At 39.2% G+C, this 20,000-nt stretch overlaps 1 protein-coding gene across 4 annotated transcripts in view; it reads right to left on the bottom strand.

The window, feature by feature from the left end:
• LOC138052382 (uncharacterized) overlaps nt 1-20,000 on the bottom strand; it is a 21,173-nt gene that overhangs the window by 221 nt on the left and 952 nt on the right. Inside the window, exons 1-3 of one of the 4 annotated variants that reach the window (XM_068898863.1) lie at nt 13,399-13,517; nt 11,674-11,872; nt 1-1,495 (exon numbers count right to left, since the gene is read on the bottom strand). The exon at nt 1-1,495 is cut by the window's left edge and continues 221 nt beyond it. In XM_068898863.1, coding sequence (XP_068754964.1) covers nt 436-1,495; nt 11,674-11,872; nt 13,399-13,417 — 1,278 coding nt within the window. In that variant the 5' untranslated portion in view covers nt 13,418-13,517 and the 3' untranslated portion in view covers nt 1-435. Of the gene's footprint in view, nt 1,496-4,861; nt 5,054-11,673; nt 12,093-13,398; nt 13,518-20,000 lie in introns of those variants that run through there. The other 3 variants (XM_068898862.1, XM_068898861.1, XM_068898864.1) reach the window with 3 other exon arrangements.

Below are 20,000 nucleotides of genomic sequence, written 5' to 3'. Positions count from 1 at the left end.
CACCCGGTTCACCTAATCATCAAGCTCTTTAGCTTTTCGGATAGAAATACTTAGTGCGTATCATGAGCCGGATTCCCTACGGGATTCCCTCCCCCCCCCCCCCCCCCTTCGCACCCCATGGCCACCCCGGTTATAGGAGCAATGCCACATGGCGCAAGCTTGCTGTGCGTGTGCTCTTTTAATTTATGAAATTGGCAAAAAGGGTTTTGTCCTCGGAATTCCAGGACCATGGACAAACGAAACAAGATTTGAAAAATAAGACGCAACCATTGTCGCTGTGCCTTCAAGAGATTCTAACGTCATAGACTTAAGGAAAAAAGCTTCCAAAATCCCAGTGATTAACACGCAATGCCTTGTCACAGCGCCTTCGTTCATAATTACAGTATGCACAATAAGGATTAAAAAAGACGCTTCTGTTTCTAATTGTTAACTGTCTCAAGCTTCGATTCTCTCAAGCCCCAGTTTAAAAAGAAACTCTTCTTTAGCGTCCTCGCCATTTCTTCTCGGCTTCAAATCGCGTCTTGACTCCATTTTTCTAAGGGCGCTGCGATAGCGCGTTTCCATCCGAAAGTCTACCGAAACATTACTGTTTATTGGACTGGAGCGATATGATAGTAACAGAGAGTTTGCTTTGGATTTTTGAGGAGAGGGAGGGGAAAGTCTTTCTCTGTCTGTTCCTCGATCATCTCCTATTTGCTTGCCTGTATTCAAGAGACGTCTCCTTTCAGTCATGGCTGGCTTTTGGTCATGTTTCGCATCTTCTCTAAGCTCTTTCTCGATTTTAATGCGAACGGCCGTTTTATCGTGCAAAAAGCCGTTTACCCGCGGCAAGTCCATACTTCGTCGACGCTCGTCCTCTACGATACCTTGTCGAAATCTGCGATCGGTTTCGACCGATGAACAACGCACTGGAAACAAAGTCGAGAGATCTCGATGGTGCCCGAACGACCACAACGAGTAGGGATCCCTAGGAATAGGGATTTGTATCCCGTTCGTCCCGTAAACATGAGTTACTACCTCGGGTGCACTAATGCTCCGATGAAACATACTTTGTGAGCCTATCGTGGCTGAAAATGAATTCGGATAGTCCATGAGATATCCCGTCCCAGCACAAGGGACACCGAAGCGATCGAACGCGAACCCCCTCTCGGGGAACGGCATTTCCTCGTCCACACGTGCCTTTTTGGGCGGGACATGGAAAGCAGAGGCTCCCGGGGATACTCTTCGTGGGTCTCTCAAGAGAGTGCGCCCTTGAAACGATCCTAAACCTTTCGTATCTTTGACTTCTTCACCTCTTCGTTCACATTGGTGATTTTGGCTTCTTCTCTTCAAGCTTTCTGGTCGTATGGGATCTCTCTGTTGAGTTGCTGATTTCTTGTCACGATAAAGAAGATCATTAATCGCTTCCTGCGTAAAGGATTGCTGATCGTCCAAGGCCAAGTGAAGCTTTATTCCTAGCACGTTTCTCAGTGCTCCTTCGTAGACATCGGCCAAACTGTCGGATAAAACAAAAAAGAATAATGTTAATATTTGCACTCAAGTACAGCTTCGTGGGTTCGATTTGAACAGCATGTATAGTGAGCTTTCAAGTTCACGTACGTCCCATAGGCGCCGGGCTCTAAATTCATTCTGAGTGATTTGCATAAGTTACGTCAATTCCGCCATATTGAATGTCACCGAATAGATCTCCTATTAGCGAATTAAATTTTAGCGTTGCGTTTCGCGAAAGGCAAACAGCTAACGGCAGGTTAAAAACACAGGTCTCAGGTCACAGGTCCAGGTCACAGGTCACAGGTTTTACCAATACAGAAAGTATCCTTAACAGTGGTAGATCCAGACCTGGAGGTAAGGTGAGGGCCCGCTCTCAAACATTTTGTTTTTGCCCTTTCACAGTTTTCGTAGCTTTCGTCCAAAAATAAGGGGGACGGGCCCCCCGGGGCCCTCCCCTGGATCCCCCACTGCTAAACAGCCATTAAAGCCAACCTTAGGCCTGATTAGGCTTTTTTAGGCCCAATGTTAGCATTTGAAACGGTTAGGGTTGTTTCTGTTTGACCTGTGGCCTGAAACCTGTGTTATTTTGTACCTGCCCAACAGCTAACGACAGGCTGCTAACTGTCGAAAACGCCGGCATGAAAATTCGTTTCTTCTATCTTGTTCTTCTCTCTTTTGAGATAGCTTTACATAAGTTAACCGGCAAGAAATAAGCCAGACCTGATCAAACCGGCAACTTTCTTTGACAGTAAGCGAAAGTGAAAATGTCAGTCTGATCGGCGTTTGTCGATAGCCGTCAGCGCGACGCTCAATTTATCTTTCTACTAGCTTGGATTGTTCGTCATCAAGCATTTGCCATGAATTGATTTCGTTTTTGTCATCTACATCTCAAAAGAGTAACTGAAAACCATCCTTTGATTCTTTTTAAACTCCAAAAGATTAAGAGAGACATACATTTTGCATTCTCCTATTTAATTTGTTGAACTCTCTGAGTGTTGGGTTTTTTCTCTGATAGGAGATTCTTCAGCCAGTCATCTCGTTGCTTGTGTTACTCTTCAAATGTCAAAGTACTAAACATAAAAAGATCAGCACAAATGCGCCGGTTTTCAGGGTCACAAGGCTTTTTGTTTGCTCGTTTGGTTTTTGCTCCGGCTCAACTAACGAGCCACCGTTACAATTTGAACGAGCTTCTTTAACAGTCATGTTTGAAAAGAAAAGTTGTCATTTTGTAGCTGGATGACTAAAGAAGTTTAACACGAGACAAAAGTCATTATTCCGTGTCGTCCGTCGCAAAAAAGGCAACGAAAGCGCTGTGCTGACGACACAGTTCACATTTCTGTCAAGTTTAGACATAGTGCCGTTTACCAAATGCGCCTAGAATTCAATATCAATGACTTTGCCTATCCTACTACTCAAAACTTTTGCTCTCTTTGGTTTGTCAGCAATGTTATACACGATCTTAAATAGTACTTGATTCAAACTTGATGCTAGCTGAACGGCTGTGAAAAAACGTCTAAGCATCTTTGACACGTTTTTTTCCCCCAATCTTTCCTGGTTATTTACCACTGGGTGCTATTTCACAATCTTTATTAGTACCTGACAAAAGCCTGATAAAACCAAACCCATATCAATGATTGTTATACTTACAAAAAGTACCTAAATGTAATGGTAAGAAAAAGAAATCAATACAGTGACTTTCGATAACTAGACGATGCATGGATCCTGTGAACTAATCAAACCAGAAAAGTAAAAAGACATTAAAAAAACACATTTCTCTTAACCATTAATAGAAATTTGTTTCCTATTTTAAAGCTCTTTTTACAAAGAAAGAAATTATTGCCGTCATGAATTGAGACAAAAAAAAGCTATGGAGGCCAACATTTTTCATTCAGGAACTCAGTGTAATTTCAATGCCGTTTGGATGTGGAATTGGGTCGGTTATTTTGTAATACCCATTAAGTTTTGCAGATTGAGGAATTTTTCACTTTTTTTCTGTTCTACCCGGCGTGACGTCTTTAATTTTTGAGTTCAAAACAAAAAGTCAAGAATCAGAACTGACACAAGGAGGCATAACATACTGTTTATGTTCCGCGGAAAAGCGCAAAATTAAAAGTTTTCTAAGCGAAATTTGATAAGCCGATTTTCCCCGAGGGAATGGCAATCTAGAGAACCGGATGGTTCAAACAAAGATGTTTAAACATTACGGGCAATACAGATATTTTAACAGATAAACTTGTGTAAATGAAATTGTAACTGCCATTAAATTTCGTAGAGTGGGATTTTTTCCTTTCCTTATCAACAGAAAATTTTACATCAGTCATCCATTCTAGTTTACCCTCGAGGAACAATACTGAGTTTGCATTTGATTGAGATTTAAAACGAAAATGATGAGTGGGGAGAAAAGTGAAACAATATGAATTGAATTTGTACCAACAAGTGTAAATCTCTTACTGACACCAACTAATACGTAACTAATGAACTCTGTACTTTCTTTTTTATAGAGGCTAACAAATTATATGCATTAGCCCGCGGAAAAAGATTCTACATCAGGATTAAAACAAAATTAAGGCTTGAGAATGTTATCACAAAGAGTATTTAAATTAAAACTGACAATATTTTTGTTTCCTTTTAATGTTTCATGTTAGCCGACTGGAGTGACCTAGTAAAAATCCGTAAACAGTACATTTTCCTTGGAAATTTATGCCACGCGAGGGCAACTTTTCGAGCGGGAAATGACGACTATTTGTCAGGCGGAACGTTTCATGTTTGGATGTGTCTAAAATTCACGATTTCCTCCTTTTTGGCAAAAACAGAAATATGTAGTACCTGTTTAAATGTAGATTTGGCGTCGGCCATTATTCTTTATTGCTGCATAAGCTTAAAAGAGGACAGCTGTATTTAAATAGTCGCTCGTTACAACTTGTTTAGGGGTGTAAAACAAAAGAAAAAAAGGGCTCTGCGAGCTTTAGACGGATTCGACAAACCCATCTGCCCTTTGAAGAGCTTTACAATTGCGCACGTAAAAATGCGAGGAAACAAGATATCCCGGGAATGATTTTAGAGGACACCGAAACTGCGAATATAGTTTTTCTCTGAGAGAGACAGATGTGCATAATTCGCGGAAATGTCCAGTGAAGCCATGTTGTAACTGAATAAGTAATGGCGTAACAATATGTCGTTCACAATTTTTGAGAATCTGAAGTTAGGAGGAAATAGAATAACTCAAGCATTGATTATAAAACTTAGACTAAAAGATCAATAATATGAAGCGCTATGATGCTTTCGACGCGTGGACGATCGAAGGATATCATACGGTTGATGTTTCAACTTGTCTACACAATATATCAATAATGTAGAGAGCTAAAGTGACCTTAATTTATCGCTGGAGCGAGACTTCTCTCTTTTGCCACATTTATCCCCAAACTTCAGTTGAATCATTCTCGGCAAGCAGGCAATTCCGTCGTGTTGTTATCCAAGAAAACAAATGCGACGATGAACTTTGTATATTTTATCACGTCCTTTAGAGACCGCTTGCTGCTTGTGCAAGAGTCAGGAAGGACTATTTGAGCAATCCGCTGGAGCAGATGTTTGGGGGCTACATGAATATTTATGAGCTCCAGCGAACGAATAATTTTGAACATTTACGACGCATTTTTTAATATCTTTGGCCAATAAACTCCGCCACTAATCATCTAAAAGGGCAAAAAATGGAACAAATTCTGACATCTCTACAAGAGGAATTCTTCTGGAACCTAGGTGATTAAGACCATTTGCTAAACTTGCGATTTTTTATTTGATCAGCCAAACAGTGAAGAGTAGCGACTGTCAATAACAGAAAAAAAAGAGTTCGTTAATTTTGTTCTCTTCAGTTTGTCTTTGTTTTAGAATCATGATCGCGCTTTTTTGAAAGCCTTACCTTCCAGGTGATCGGATCCGCTAGTCGGTATTGAACTGGCTTTTTAAAAATGACCCATTTGACATGATATGAACAACCCAGAGAATCGAACTTGAACACCTTCCAAAGGGTTAAGTGTAACATTTTCCGATCTGTTCCGAAGATAGAGTCGCTGTTTTTCGATGCCTCCTCGGTACATTCAAGAAGTCAGACGGTCAGTTAATCCACAACTTAACAATAAAATTCCTTGAAATATTTTGGTGAAATTTCGTGGCGTCAATAAAGTTCCCCGAGCACGGGAAAGCTTCAAACCTTTTTCCATTAAACCAAGATTTCTGGATGATGATTCCACCGAGAATAAACCAGCTAGCCTAAAATATGGCATTTCGGCTGTACTTTGCGAGCATTGAAGTCGTTTCTCAAAGATCCCGAAAATTTTCTGGCGTATATTTCGGGTGGTATAAAATGCTTTGTATCTTCAAAAGGAGAACTTAAACTAAAGTCATGCAACTTTGCAGTTGTTTTGTTTTCTCTGGTGTTGAAAATATCTTCAAAGACCAATTCTTCAAAATGAACATATCTCAGTTTCACCAATTTCTTTTCGGGCTCGGAGAATTTCCGGGACTTTATTGAAAAACAGGCCCTGCGACGCCATCAATCTGGTTATAGTGTTGACCATCAAAAACAAACTGATTCTTATTTGTTGCAGACAAGAGTAAATTCTTTAGGACCAATCGGGGTAATCTAGGTGGATTTGCACCAGAGGGCATACAGCTTATCGAAGCCAATTTGAATAGTTTCATCCAGTGGGACATAAGTAAATAGTGAACTGACATCAAAGGAACACATGAATTCGCCGCAATGCTTTCATTGGTCAACAAAACAACAACATGAAAAAAAGAAATTTGGGGTTCTGATCATGACAACGTGAGCAAACAAGAGAGATTTGTTCGTTCTGTACCTTTACTTAGAAACCGTTCGTATAAATTCAATTGTAGGATGATTAGCTCATAATGTACCACACAAACGATAATAATAATAATAATAATAATAATAATAATAATAATAATAATTATAATTATTATTATAATAGCAATTTACAAGGCAAAAAATGAATAAAACTACAAACAAATATTAATTACTATGAAAAAGAAATCTATTTATAAAAACAGATTTGAAACGACTTGTACGTCCGGACCTTAGGTAGAATATGATTATGCGAGGTAAAAGATCTCTCAAAGCAGTATTGGTGGAAGAGATCCTTCGTCATAACTTCGTATCTCTATTGTATGACGAATATCCAAGATACTGTGCTGCTTTAAGCAGTAACCCAACTTGTAACATCTGGCAAAGAGCTTATCAATTCTACTTAAATATTTACTATAAAAAGCACACCCCTAGACGTCAATAGCATTTGTAAAGACCGAAAGGATCAAACTTTGAAAAAGTAAGTCCAAATTCTCAATAGCATAGCGATAATATTTACATGTTCTTAAAATACACAACCTACTGCTAGCCTTACTAAGTAAATAATCAATATATGAGTGTCCCAATTAACTGGCACGTGCTCAAAAGTAACGTCCAATAATTTCAGTTTCTCTTTTCCTCTCTATGTTCTCAAGTGGTTCAGGCGGCGTCCTGGTAGTCTTTCCTCGTAAAAGGAATTCCAATGTTTCGTCAAATTAACTTTCATGCGGTTGTTCTCGCACCATCCAATAAAGGATAGAACTTCCATTTCAGACTGATCTAAGCCTACATATTTCTCAATCGGCAAAATAATAGTTCTATCATCTGCAAATTTAACTAGAAGATTCTTATTAGTATTCACTGCTTTGATGTCATAAATAAAAATAGAAAATAAGACCGGACCCAGAACTTTACCATGAGGAACTCCCCTATTTATAATATTTAGTACAGTAACCATCGGCAACAACTCTCTGCATGCTTCCTCTGACCTAAAAAACTAATAAGCCAATTGATAATATATGGCTTAATATTAACTTGCTTCAATTTACTGCAGAGGATATTGTGTGATAAAGAGTCAAAGGTGTTACTAAAGTCAAAGGAAAAAATTCTGACAAAATCGGCGCTACCATCCAGCCACTTTGAAAATGTATGTTGACATTTAATTAATGCCATAGTAGAGTTATGGCCATCACGATAAGCAAACTGATCTAAATCGATATAATCTTTGCAAATACTGGAAAGTTCAAACCTATAGACCAATCGTTCAAAGAGTCTCATGTTAACAGCAGTCAAAGAAATTGGTCGAAGCGGGGTGCAACTAGTCAGTGGAGACTCCTTTGGTTAAGGTTTGATATCTGCCATCTTCCAAGAGGATGGAACTTTATGTTGTTACAGCGAGCTGTTAAACACATCGGTAACAGCGGGAGAAAGATCATTGGGCAAAATCAGTAAAGGGGAGCTTTAACAACATGACAACATGGAGAGGTATTTGAGGTACTCTCGCATCATCGGGGATATCAATTAGTGAAGGGGCTACATATTCAGGGTCTGAATTTATGCTACAAAAGGATTCATTAACGGTGTCTTGGTGAATAAGTGAGCAAATCAACTGAGGCTGAGTATCTCTTCCAGTGATAGTATTGACAGTAGACTACCACGCGTACGCAAGCCCCTACCAGACATACAAGATTCCTGCTTGACAGTTTGCCCTTGATTTTCCCTAATAAGATGATTAATTCTGTCCTCAAGGCCAACAGGCAGCGATTTAGATCTCTTTTGCAGCCTATTCCTAAATTTCAGAAGATGTTTAACCAATATATGACGAAATGAAAGAAGGATCCCTGGAGAATATACGAAAAGAAATTAGCGGGAGCGGGAAACACTTGTTAAACATGGTCCAAAGGGTATTAGATAGCTCGTCACACTTCAATTCACAATCAGCAACAGAAAAAACCCTCTTGCCAATCATGACTTCCAAGCAGATAACCCATATGAATTTCCCTATGTTCTCTAACATCTCTTAACTGTATGCTGCTACGTTTAGCTTTAGCAGAAGTTCGCGGACATGCAATAACCATATTGTGGTCATGCAGACAGACCTAAAATATTTTCACCTCTGGTGGGCTGTGTAACCATCTGAGACAGCGAACCATGTACAAGTAAATCCTTATATTTTAGCTGATTAACATCCCTGGCATAATGATGTTACACTGAATACGTATCCACAGTCATTAAATGCTCACAAGAAGCCCTGAGAAAATCCAACAATTCCTCTTGATCATACAAGGACTCGTCGGGATGGTAACCAACACATGCATAATAGACATAATTAGGAGTCGAAACCCTCAGCCATAAACATTCAAAATCACTGGAAAAGAGACCACCGAGTCGTTCAATTTTCCAATCTCCTCTACAAATGATAGCGACGCCACCTCCACCACGAACCAATCTGTCTTTACGAACCAGACAAAATCCACTGGGGCAAGCAATGTTAGTTGGACGTATAGGTTTAATTTAAGCCAAATAACTCTCTCTCCATAGGTCCAGGCATCCTTAGGTGAACTAAACGTCCAACACTTGATCCGGGCAAGATTGCAGAAGGACAAAATTATCAAAATATAAAAAGCTCGAAATCATGAGAGCATGGCAGCCATTATAAAGACTAATTACAGCGCAAAGTTATCAGTATTTTAAAGCTACGTTTCGTTGGCATGACCGTATTTTTTTTAGAACTCCCTGTGCATCTGCACGTTCTGGCACTAATGGAAATGATGATGATGATGATGTTGTTATTATTATTATTATTAATATATAGATTTAGCCAAGCCTAAAAGCGGAGTTTCCGCCTTTAACCCCAGAAAGCAATATAATGTATATGGAAATAATAATTATGCTTCTGCATAAAGTACAAAGTTAATCGTCATTACTGAATACAGTTTACACTGATCAAACAGATCAAACACCGCTGAACTGACAGCAGAAAACAAACAAGCCTTGCAAACAATGACCAATAATTTCATCAACAACTAAAAATGAAAGTTACTTGCACAGTTATCTCTATCACAACATTTTCCGTTTGACTGACAATCTTTATTCCCTCTCTCTTCAGTTTAGAACAACAGCAAAAATCTTACTAATTAAAAAGTCAACCTAAAGCGAAGTAAATTCGCTTACTCGACTGCAATTTCACAGTCAAATAAAGCATGGTGCTCCGTTGGCGCTCACGCGCCTGTATTAGTATTAGTATTAGTATTAGTATTAGTATTAGTATTAGTATTAGTATTAGTATTAGTATTAGTATTAGTATTAGTATTAGTATTAGTATTAGTATTAGTATTAGTATTAGTATTAGTAGTAGTAGTAGTAGTAGTAGTAGTAGTAGTAGTAGTAGTAGTAGTAGTAGTAGTAGTAGTAGTAGTAGTAGTAGTAGTAGTAGCAGCAGTAGTAGTAGTATTAGTAGTAGTAGTAGTAGTAGTAGTAGTAGTAGTAGTAGTCGTCGTCGTCGTCGTCGTAGTAGTAGTAGTAGTAGTAGTAGTAGTAGTAGTAGTAGTAGTAGTAGTAGTAGTAGTAGTAGTGGTAGTAGTGGTAGTAGTGGTAGTAGTGGTAGTAGTGGTAGTAGTAGTAGTAGTAGTAGTAGTAGTAGTAGTAGTAGTAGTAGTAGTAGTAGTAGTAGTAGTAGTAGTAGTAGTAGTAGTAGTAGTAGTAGTAGTAGTAGCAGTAGTAGTAGTAGTAGTTGTTGTTGTTTATGATATTATAAGACAAGAAGAAGTAGAAGAAGAATGAACTTTATGTAAGCGTCAAGTGCATGTCTTTAGCGCTGAGGCACTAGTTGTGGACACTGTCCGAAAATCAAATCGGAGGACGGTTTTCGAAAAGAAAAACCTCTTGAAGCAGAGTAGAGAACCAACAAACTCCACACTTGACGCCAAGTCTGGGAATCGGACCTGCATCACCAGTTGGTGGGCGACGAGTGCTCTCACCACTGCTCCATCACCGCTAACTAATAAAACTAATCGTTTGATATTTCTCTACATTTCCATGCAGTTGTCTACAAAGCAACGACGTCAAATCACCACATTTAAGGTTTCGGGAAAACGTGACGACATGAGGATTAATTTTCCATTTTCTCTGTAAACTTCAACGGCGTTTATACTATTATTCACCTCCTGGACAATTTTTGAAGAAAAGGCAGCTGCAGACAGTCGCGAACTCGGACTCGACTGCCTCATTTTTTCTTTCTTTTCTTTTGCAATGTTTTCTTCGAGAGATTCACTTTTTTGCATAACCTTTCAGCTTTTCGAGATGACCACTTCTTCATAAATTGAAGCACCAGGTTGAATTATTCACCATGGCAAGCCGAAGATAATTATTCGTTGTACAAAACTTCCGCGTCAGTTTAATTTTCTCGTATTGCTTTTAAAACGGAAACAGCGAAGCATTTCCTTTTCAGAAACGATCATTTCTTAAATTTTGGTAAAAGCAAAGTTAAATGTATGTTTGTCGCAATTACTGCTCTCACGGTAAAGTAAATTTCTGTTTTGAATCAAGACGGCATGGGATTGCCTGAGTCGTCTCCAGTCTACTTTCCAGCCACGTTTGGCTGGAAGACAAAATATGCCACCAGTTTGTTAATAAATATCTGCCGTTTTAGCCAGAAATTTTCCCTCAAACCGAAGCATGATACTTCCATTTATATCACATTGCAGTAACTGAGGCAAGAAATTCAGCCGAAAAGAAATTACAGCTGGGCAAGCTCCGCCGACACAAAAACATTACTTTCTCGGAGTAATTGCAAGTTTACACTTTCCTAATCATTTATTCAAATGTTGCTTACAATTAAAAATTAATAGCGCGAACTGCATATTTCCGAGTATTAAAATGAAGAGTCAAACGGCAAAATTTTAACACTCAAAAATATTATTTGGAGGTGTACTTAAGCCGGTGTGCTTGAAAAATTCAAATATGTTTTTGTCATTGACTTGGGATGTCAAACATTGCCAAACAAATAAAGCAGTATGAATAATGCATAAAAATAAAGACATGGGGAAATACAAAATGAGGACTTGAACAAGAGCGCGAAACTGTTTCTCACTGCATTTGCGAGGTTCGCAAAAGAACAAATTTCCAGTCGATAGTCAAAGGATAGGTAAATAAGTTGCCTTATTAACTTCTTAAGTTACCCTTGATTAAACTATGGGTGATCTCACAGTGGAACAAAACACGAGTTTTTAATTAAATTATTCTAGAGTCATGGTGCGTACTCTGAGAATTCTAACGATCTTTCAAATATCTTATCACAGCAAGAATATGAACGACCCTACCTTGTAAAAGGAGGTCGCTGTACTCCGTTATATCTTTCCCTTGTGTTGAAAATATGCCTGCCTTCCATCTCCTTGCTCGTTCTGTAAACTGGTTGCATGAACGGTTTGTGTCTGCTATCTGGCTTTCTCGCGTTCACCTCTTCCTTGCTTCTAAAATCTAGAAATGGAGTTGTCTCGGCGCGCGGAGCAAACATGTTTCCTGCGAGAGAGTTGACAGTACCGTGAGCAAGGCGCAAATCCATGTCGACCTGTCAAATACGACCCCGTATTTCCCTCGCTCGCTGTCGTAATTCACGACCGGTGGATAACACAGTTAGCAGCGAACAGCTGCTTCATACTTGTGACTCTATTAGTGCTGATTTCAAGTGAATTTTGGTGTTTTCGATTTCTCCTTCTTAGCTAATTAATGGATGCACAGCCAAACAAGATTCTCCCAACTTGGCAATTCGTGTTTTGACAATAGAATATAAGAGATATTAAACTCACATTAGTATTGAGTTCAGCTCCGTTAAAAAAAATTCTACCGCTGGTTACACTTCACGGTATAATGCGTTTGAAACCAGATGCATATTTTATTGTTCCAAGTGGCATGCTTTCTCGTTTATTATTCATGGCCAAAAAATGTTCTTCCTTCAATGCATTTACATTACAAGATAAAACTTCCAAAAAGGCTTTCTTCACGGTCAAAGAGGCATTTTTGCTGGTGGTCTAAGAGTTTCCAAAAGTAGGAGATAACACGGAAAATAAAATTCCAAATTTCTTTAGAATTTAAATCAAAAGCAAGTTGAAACTTTCATCCTTCTACAGGTCAGATCCAAAAGGAACAAGGCACTAATTTTAATTTAACAAAAACGCTGGTTTTTTTTTTCTCCGAAGACCGCACCAGTGTGTTTCTTCTAAATTTTATATAAAAATTGCGGCGACATTGCTCGATTTAAGGTCATCGCCTTGATCAGATTTTAGAAAGACATCTCAACAGATCTTCATGTAAGCCTCGCCAATTTTTCCATTGTTTTCCAATCCGCGAGGTGGAGCAGGTGCTTTGATGCCAAAGTCCCATTTTGCTGACAGCCAGTTATTTATTGCAGGGAATCTCGCTGGCTAATTAAAATCCTTGACGGCAGATGTCTTCAACGAAAACGCCAAAGAGAAAGATTATCGCGACCCACATTAATAATGAACGAAGTCAGCAGCCTGATATTTTTAAGAATTTCGATTTCTTTGCGAAACGAGCTCTTCTGTTACAATGTAGGGCTAGCGCTCAAAATAAAAGCAACACTTTCTTGGAGGTTTAACAGAGTTACATTTTAGGGCTAAAACTGAACTAAAGCATTCATGATAGAGGATACTCTCGACGACTGCCTCCATTCGGTAATTTGTTACATTGTCTCTCGAACGAATATAGCAAAATTTAGTTTAAAACCAGCAGCGGTCAAAAACGACAACAAGTACTATCAGGCGATTACATGCACAACCAAGCAAACCTTTCAAATGAAAGCGTTGATTTCGCAGTTTAGCCGAAAAAGCACAACTTAACCGATATGCAAATTGTGATATAGGTTTTCAACTTCACGGCGCACAGTTCAAATATGATAGAATTATTTTTATCGCTGGTTTTACGTCGTTTCTCCGCGCTTTCAGCCAGCTCCTTTCCCTGTTGCTGGTGAAGCGTAACAGCAATTAAAACGAAACATAAAAGTTAAGAAAACTCAAACGCAAAAATACCTGGAATATTTGCAATCATTTCTTCCTGTGGTTCAGTATTTCCTTATGGCCTCCCTTTACCCCATATGTTATCTCTATTGACAACAACTCGTCTCACAAAAGAATTATTAGGCAAACTCTAATTAAAATATGCCAGCTGCAACCAACAATAGACGACGTATTCAATTTGGTTCCCTTTTGTAAACTTCAAGGCGTTTAGTCTGTCATGTGTATTATTCTTGCAGCTGACCTTACAAACGCTATCAAATTGGGCCCTGAAAACGGAACCGAATTCAAATCAACGGTGACAAATTTCTTTTTATTCATAAGAGAGTCTCGTTGGGAGGCACAACGGTCGCGAAAAACCGAAGGGAATTGCGTTCCTTGGAGACCTGCCATTGTCCAATGTCGGCGTTGTAAAAATGTGAGCGCGGCATACGTTTAATTGTTACGTCTTTAAAATGTCATGATTTCCCTTCAAAACGACTTGACTTCAGTAAACATACAGAATGACTCATTGTGCCCGTGTCGTTTAGAATTTGGATCAAGATGTCTGTTGTATCGAGAGTACTGAGTGCTTGTTACATGTGTGAATTGAGTCCGTGAATTTGCGCTAGAAAATCCTGATCCGGAAACTTTAAAAATGTCATTGGACTATCCAGAGATCTCTTTCAGATCTTTCACTTGATAAAAGAGCGAGCTATTCTAAATATACTTTTTTTTAAATTTGAAAAACGTAAATTCAAATATCAATCTCTTACTTCCTGATTGAATTATTAAGTTTGGTGAAAGTGACTTTCTCTAATGTGGTAACATTTGTCAGATAAATAATGTGGAAAAAATCAGAGATTTCCCGAGTAGATTTGAAACCTTCTTAAACAAAGGACCACGCGATCTCATTGTTAAACTCACAAAGAAAATAATTACGATAACATGCTCAGCTAGGAAACACGTGCCAGCGAATAACGGTATTTAAATGGAGCCTGTGTGACAAAGATCATCAGATCTCACCTATCAGTCTCAAGGGAGTGTACCCTTTGTCGGTTCCAATAGTCTCATTATTCATTTACATCTCGGCCCTATTGTCTCTAAATTATTTTGTAGGTTACTAATTATTGGCATAATTATAAATAACCGTAAATAATTTAACTTTATGGAAGTATGAACATTAATAACTGATTTTTGAACTTTTTATTGCAATTCTGATATTCATTTTGGCATTAAAAGTATCTGCGCTGAATGCTTTTTAAGTTAGCCTCAAGACGACTTAAACCGTTTCTGTCCCCCAAACGGCCTTTTGCAGAAGAGTATTGTTGATACAGTTTAGAAGAACTGAATACACAAGTGTTTACCTTACAATAACGGACCCCGTTAGCTGACTAGGATCGAGGCTATGGGAAACGTATGAAGATTTCAACAGTCTCAAGTAGTATAACACTGGGTGTTACATTCGCACAACGATCCATGTGCAAGCAGATCGGCAGAGCTATACATTTTCAAATTTGTTCTTTGAACTTGACAAGTAACCACACTTAATCAAGGATTCCTTCATAAGTATTTTGGTAACAGTTTCTTATTCCGATAAGATACTTGAAGCTGATGGCATCAACTAGAGTTTTAGTCTGACATGCTCACAGATAACTCCTTCTTGCAAAGCCCTTCTTTCGTACCGCTGTGTTGCCACCTAGGCGTCAACATATTTGTGGCACGCATGCAAATTGACTTGGCTATGCCAAACAGATCCGTCCAACATGGATGAAACAGGTGTTTATGGCTGCCCAAGGATGTGCACTAAGGGGAGTAGGGATGGTGCAGTGGTGATTGCACTCGCCTCCCACCAATGTGGCCCGGATTCGATTCGCAGATCCGGCGTCATATGTGGGTTGAGTTCGTTGGTTCTCTACTCTGCACCGAGAGGTCTTCTCCGGGTACTCCGGTTTTCCCCTCTCCTCAAAAAACCAATATGATTTGAAATGTATTAATTTGATTTGATTTCATTTGTGAACGACCCCACAAGATATTCAGCCATAAACATTATCGTGTGAAAAATAAAGTTCTATTATATTGCACTGGTAATGGGCTGTACGCATGCGAGATTGACTACATACGCATGTCCAATAAACTCGAGTCATTAATGAAAGGTAGTTGGATTTCAGAGCGCAAAACCGAGGCACCCGGAAAAATGCCATGTATGAATCGTGTATCGAAGTGGAGAACTAACCATAAACTCTATCTCAGTACACGTGACACCGACTCAACTCAATAATTCTAAATTCGAAACCGGGAAATGATAATGGGAATCCCTCGTATTAAAGATTTTCCCTATATTAAGGGTAGTAGCCAAAACGCGGGGCCGGGGCCGGGGCCGGGGTCGGGGTCGGGGTCGGGGTCGGGGTCGGGGTCGGGGTCGGGGTCGGGGTCGGGGTCGGGGTGTCTTTTTTTTTTTTTTACAAATTTTTTCGTTTCAATTTATGGAATACACGCTAACTGCCAGACAGAGTCCCATCGTAATATTCACTTCGTTAAAAAAAAACCATCAGAATCCCAGTTCCACGATGATCGTCACGCAGTCATGCAACGTTCTTTTTGCTTGTTTGTTCGTGTTGTTGTCAATGTTGTTGTCTGATTTACCACAAACGGTTTGTAGTAAAGTCAGTCGCACGGGAACTTGCTAGCCAATTCTATTCGGACTTCAAGGGATCGAATCCAATCTTACGAGAAAAAGCACAACCACACTTAGAACAATTTTGCGAAAACAAGCAACTGAGAACGTTTGCGTGACGACCATAGTGGAATTATGGCTGTTCTGCTTCGTTTTAATTGTATTGCGGAGAAGTTTTGTACGAAGTAAACATTAAAATGTGGTTTTAAAATGTGAAACTGAGCGAGTCTTCAGTGTCTCTAGGCGATTCGCACCTACGTACGAGGCAGTACTTTAAGGCAAGATCACGCCACTGAGGATCCTGTAGATCTTCAGATTTTTATTCGTACAAGCTGCTCCATCAATATGTCGTTGAACTAGTCGACTGAAAGTTTGATTTCTTCTATTGATTGCCTTTAACGTTCTTAATCGGAGGAAAGTGAAAAAGTAATTTGCGCGTTTGCAGTTTCGATTTAAATATTTCTGAATTTCTAATTAGTTGTCACCTTTCAACTCATGCAAACTTGCTGTGGAAAATAAAATTGCAAATATAGTTCCATACAATAAAACAATTAAGCGACATAACTTAACGCGCGAATCACTTGGTTTAACGTATTAAATTTCGGTTGGAAATTCTTTTCGAAAAGCAAACGATGTCTCCTTCGAAGCTTCCGTACGTTCCTTATATCTTTTGGGTAATTTCCAACATAGATGAAGGAAAGATGCCGAACATTAGAAAATAACAGTACGGGAGAATAACTACAAAAATTGAAACGAAAAAATTTTGAAAAAAAAAAAGACACCCCGACCCCGACCCCGACCCCGGCCCCGGCCCCGGCCCCGGCCCCGGCCCCGGCCCCGACCCCGGCCCCGGCCCCGCGTTTTGGCTACTACCAAAAACATTAAACGAAAGGCATAAGTCATCGTCGCAATTATCTGGACATTTATCGAGTCCTTTCACAGGAATACATGAGCCCATCAAATTGACCTTCTCCCAAATGAGTGGCTGCACCGGCATCGCGGAAGGTCATTAGCCGCCTGAATTTTTCAGACGGTAAAAGACAACTGCTTAAAGACGTCCTTAAATTGTCCAGTTAAATGCGAGGATCACTTCTCCCATTCATCATTCTATAACCCTTGCCTCAAATATTTACATTTATTTATATCAGAGAAAATATTTATCTGTACGCGTTTTGAAATGATTTTCTATGTTGAGACGGTACATGAAAATTTAATTACTACAGGCATTTAACTGAATCCGACAAACAAAGAAAAAAGAAAAAGAAAACCCCGTGTCTTGTATCGAGTCTTGCCAACTGCAGTTCTACAGCGAACAAGACCTTTTCAAAATTGAATTAAAACTGAAGGAAATTCACACAAGAGTTGTCGTTTCTTCACATATTCTTCAGTCTTGCGTGATGTTTTTCATAAAAGTTTCCAAATTGTAAATCGGTCTAAAAAAATTAACTATTTTATGTTCTGCAATTAAATCTCGTTATCCTATCATTTTTTATCTTAAAACCATTTTATTTGATACATAACAGCCACTAAACAAAGGAACTGTATTTACTGAGGTTTTTAATTATCGATCTAGCGGTTTTACAGCGTTGCCATTGATTAGTCTGCTGTTTGTTTGGGTAAATTCAGCTTGTGTTTCCATCCGATTTCTTAGCAACTTCGCCACAAGGCAAAAAAAAAACACATTCATTTATTTTCTTTCATATCTCAGTTAATTTATCAAGGATCATCACACTGAACTTCTTATACACTTAAATCCAGTATGATACGAAAAAATTCAATTTTGCCTCCGATAAACGACAGACCAAATTCTTCCCTCTCCAAACACGGCGAAGGCGCCTCTCGAGAAGGTAATCCGCAGACGTTAGATTTTCTTTGGAAAAATCCATCTTTGAAACTAATACGGACACCTGATTGCCGAGGAAAGAGAAGTAGAGTATTGGGTCAGCAGAGGGATAAACTCAGTACATTTCTTTGTCAAGACATCACTACATTTCCAACAAGGGATACTTCGAAAACGAAAAGGGCCATTGTTATAAATGAGTTCGTTAAGAGTTATGTTTATATCAGAGAGAGCCGCCAAGATCTTCCTTTTGAGGTCACTGGCTCCAGCAGTTCATACGCAATCAGAAAAGATGGCAGACACTTAAATCGTTTATCAAACAAGAACCAATTCAAAGAAATCAGCCTACCACCACTCCAATTCACCGAAGAGGTGATTCGTTGCAGAGGCGATCCATGTTTATCCTCATACTTTTCCGCCGACATGAAAGATCTTTACAAGATCAAGGGTCTGTGCATTTCCAGACAGCGAAACAGGACTACCACGTCAGACGTAAGGGCTAAAAGAAGAGGCTTTCCCCAAAAACACAAGCTATGTATCTCAAGCGAAAAAGAGGCCAAACTGTTGAGCATTCCAATGAAGCCGAAATGTTCTCGGAAAAAAGAACTCGTCGAGGATAAGATCGAGCCCCAGGCCGTAAAATCCACTCATGTTTGGGAGAAATATGTGTTAGGTTTGATCAGCAAGGAAACCGCGCAGTGGATTGCAAATCAGTGCTGTACAGGCGAGCAGCGATCCAGGCTGATTGATTTTCTGGATGAAAAATATGAAATTGAAGATGTGGCAAAGAATGGTGCAGCTACAGTGCACAAACTCTTGGCCATAAATGACGATGCAATTTCCCCACCAGTTAAGAAAGATAAGCAAATTGCGATAGTTAATTAATTGAGGAACATTGCGAAGAAGTATATAATTTGGAGGATAATATAAGAAATGTCATATGTTTGCACTGAGGGTGTGTACAGTGACTTGAAGTTTGGCGAGCTTTGAACGCACCATGAAAAAAAATCTAGGCCTGATAGGGGTGCGAACACTTTCCAAGACTGAATCCAGTTTTGTAATTTATTTTTACTTTGGTGCAATTGGCAGTCGGTACAGGCTTTCTCAAAATAACCAGTAGGATTGACTTTCTCCAATAATTGTAACTATACTGAATACAAAATATGTCTGCACTTCAAATTCGCTAAGGGCTTTAAATTTCCTTTGTTCGTCATCCCAATTTTGCTTAACTTGTCCAGTCGATGACCAGGGCTAGCTCCAATTAAGTTGCATGATCTCCTTTAATTAAATTTTTGGACCTCCGATATTGCATTTCTAGCTTTCTGATTGATTCACTCAATCTCGGATATCAGCTCATACACGGTATGACCGTTATCGGTTGTTAGTTGGTTATCGCATCGGTATCTCATCGGTATTGGGTGGTCTAAGTGTCCAAGCGTACGTCCCGAGTTTAATGGCAATTTTAAAAAAAAACAATTATTTCATTCGTCCGGAAATGCGTCTGCGTCCACAGGCTAGCGCTGATGAAATAATTGTCAATTATACCATTCCAAGGAAAAGCGGCAAGGAAAAGGGAGGGAATTATATTTAAGTGTCTAGGCTTCTAGCGCTGGAGCACTAAATTGGGGACACTGTAAACTGAGATCTGAACAAATGAACGCAAATCAAATAAACGATTGAAATGAAAGGCTCTAGGGCAAGTAATAACAAGAGATATGCTCTCAGTAGGTTTGTGCAAGGGTTCCTAGTTGTGATAAAAAGATCAAATGTTTTTATGTGTAGCCTTTTAAATTCGAAATTCAGGGAGTTTTGTTCCTCAAGTAGTCGGAGACTCGAAAAGGGTTTATTTAAGTTTATCTCATCACCTAGCTTTAAAGCCATATTCACGCCCTGGAAACTTCGTTCACAATTGACGTCAATTGAAATGTTGCAACAGGAGCTGTCAATGTGCGACTTAGCGTTCCTAATGGTCTAATGCTGTTTGACGTCATAAGTGGTTTACTTCCGAAAAGACCTACGCGAATTGTTGTAAACGTCACTGCTTCCCCGACTAAATGCCGAACTCATTAGCTAAGAACATGAAAGCCTCTCTTCTTGAAGAAAAAGCTAAACTGATTCAGA

The sequence above is a fragment of the Montipora capricornis genome, chromosome 6, assembly GCF_036669925.1.
Source record: "Montipora capricornis isolate CH-2021 chromosome 6, ASM3666992v2, whole genome shotgun sequence".
Classification (NCBI taxonomy): domain Eukaryota; kingdom Metazoa; phylum Cnidaria; class Anthozoa; order Scleractinia; family Acroporidae; genus Montipora; species Montipora capricornis.
The sequence above is the reverse complement of the archived record's forward strand: the minus strand, read 5'-3'. Positions and strand labels throughout refer to the sequence as shown.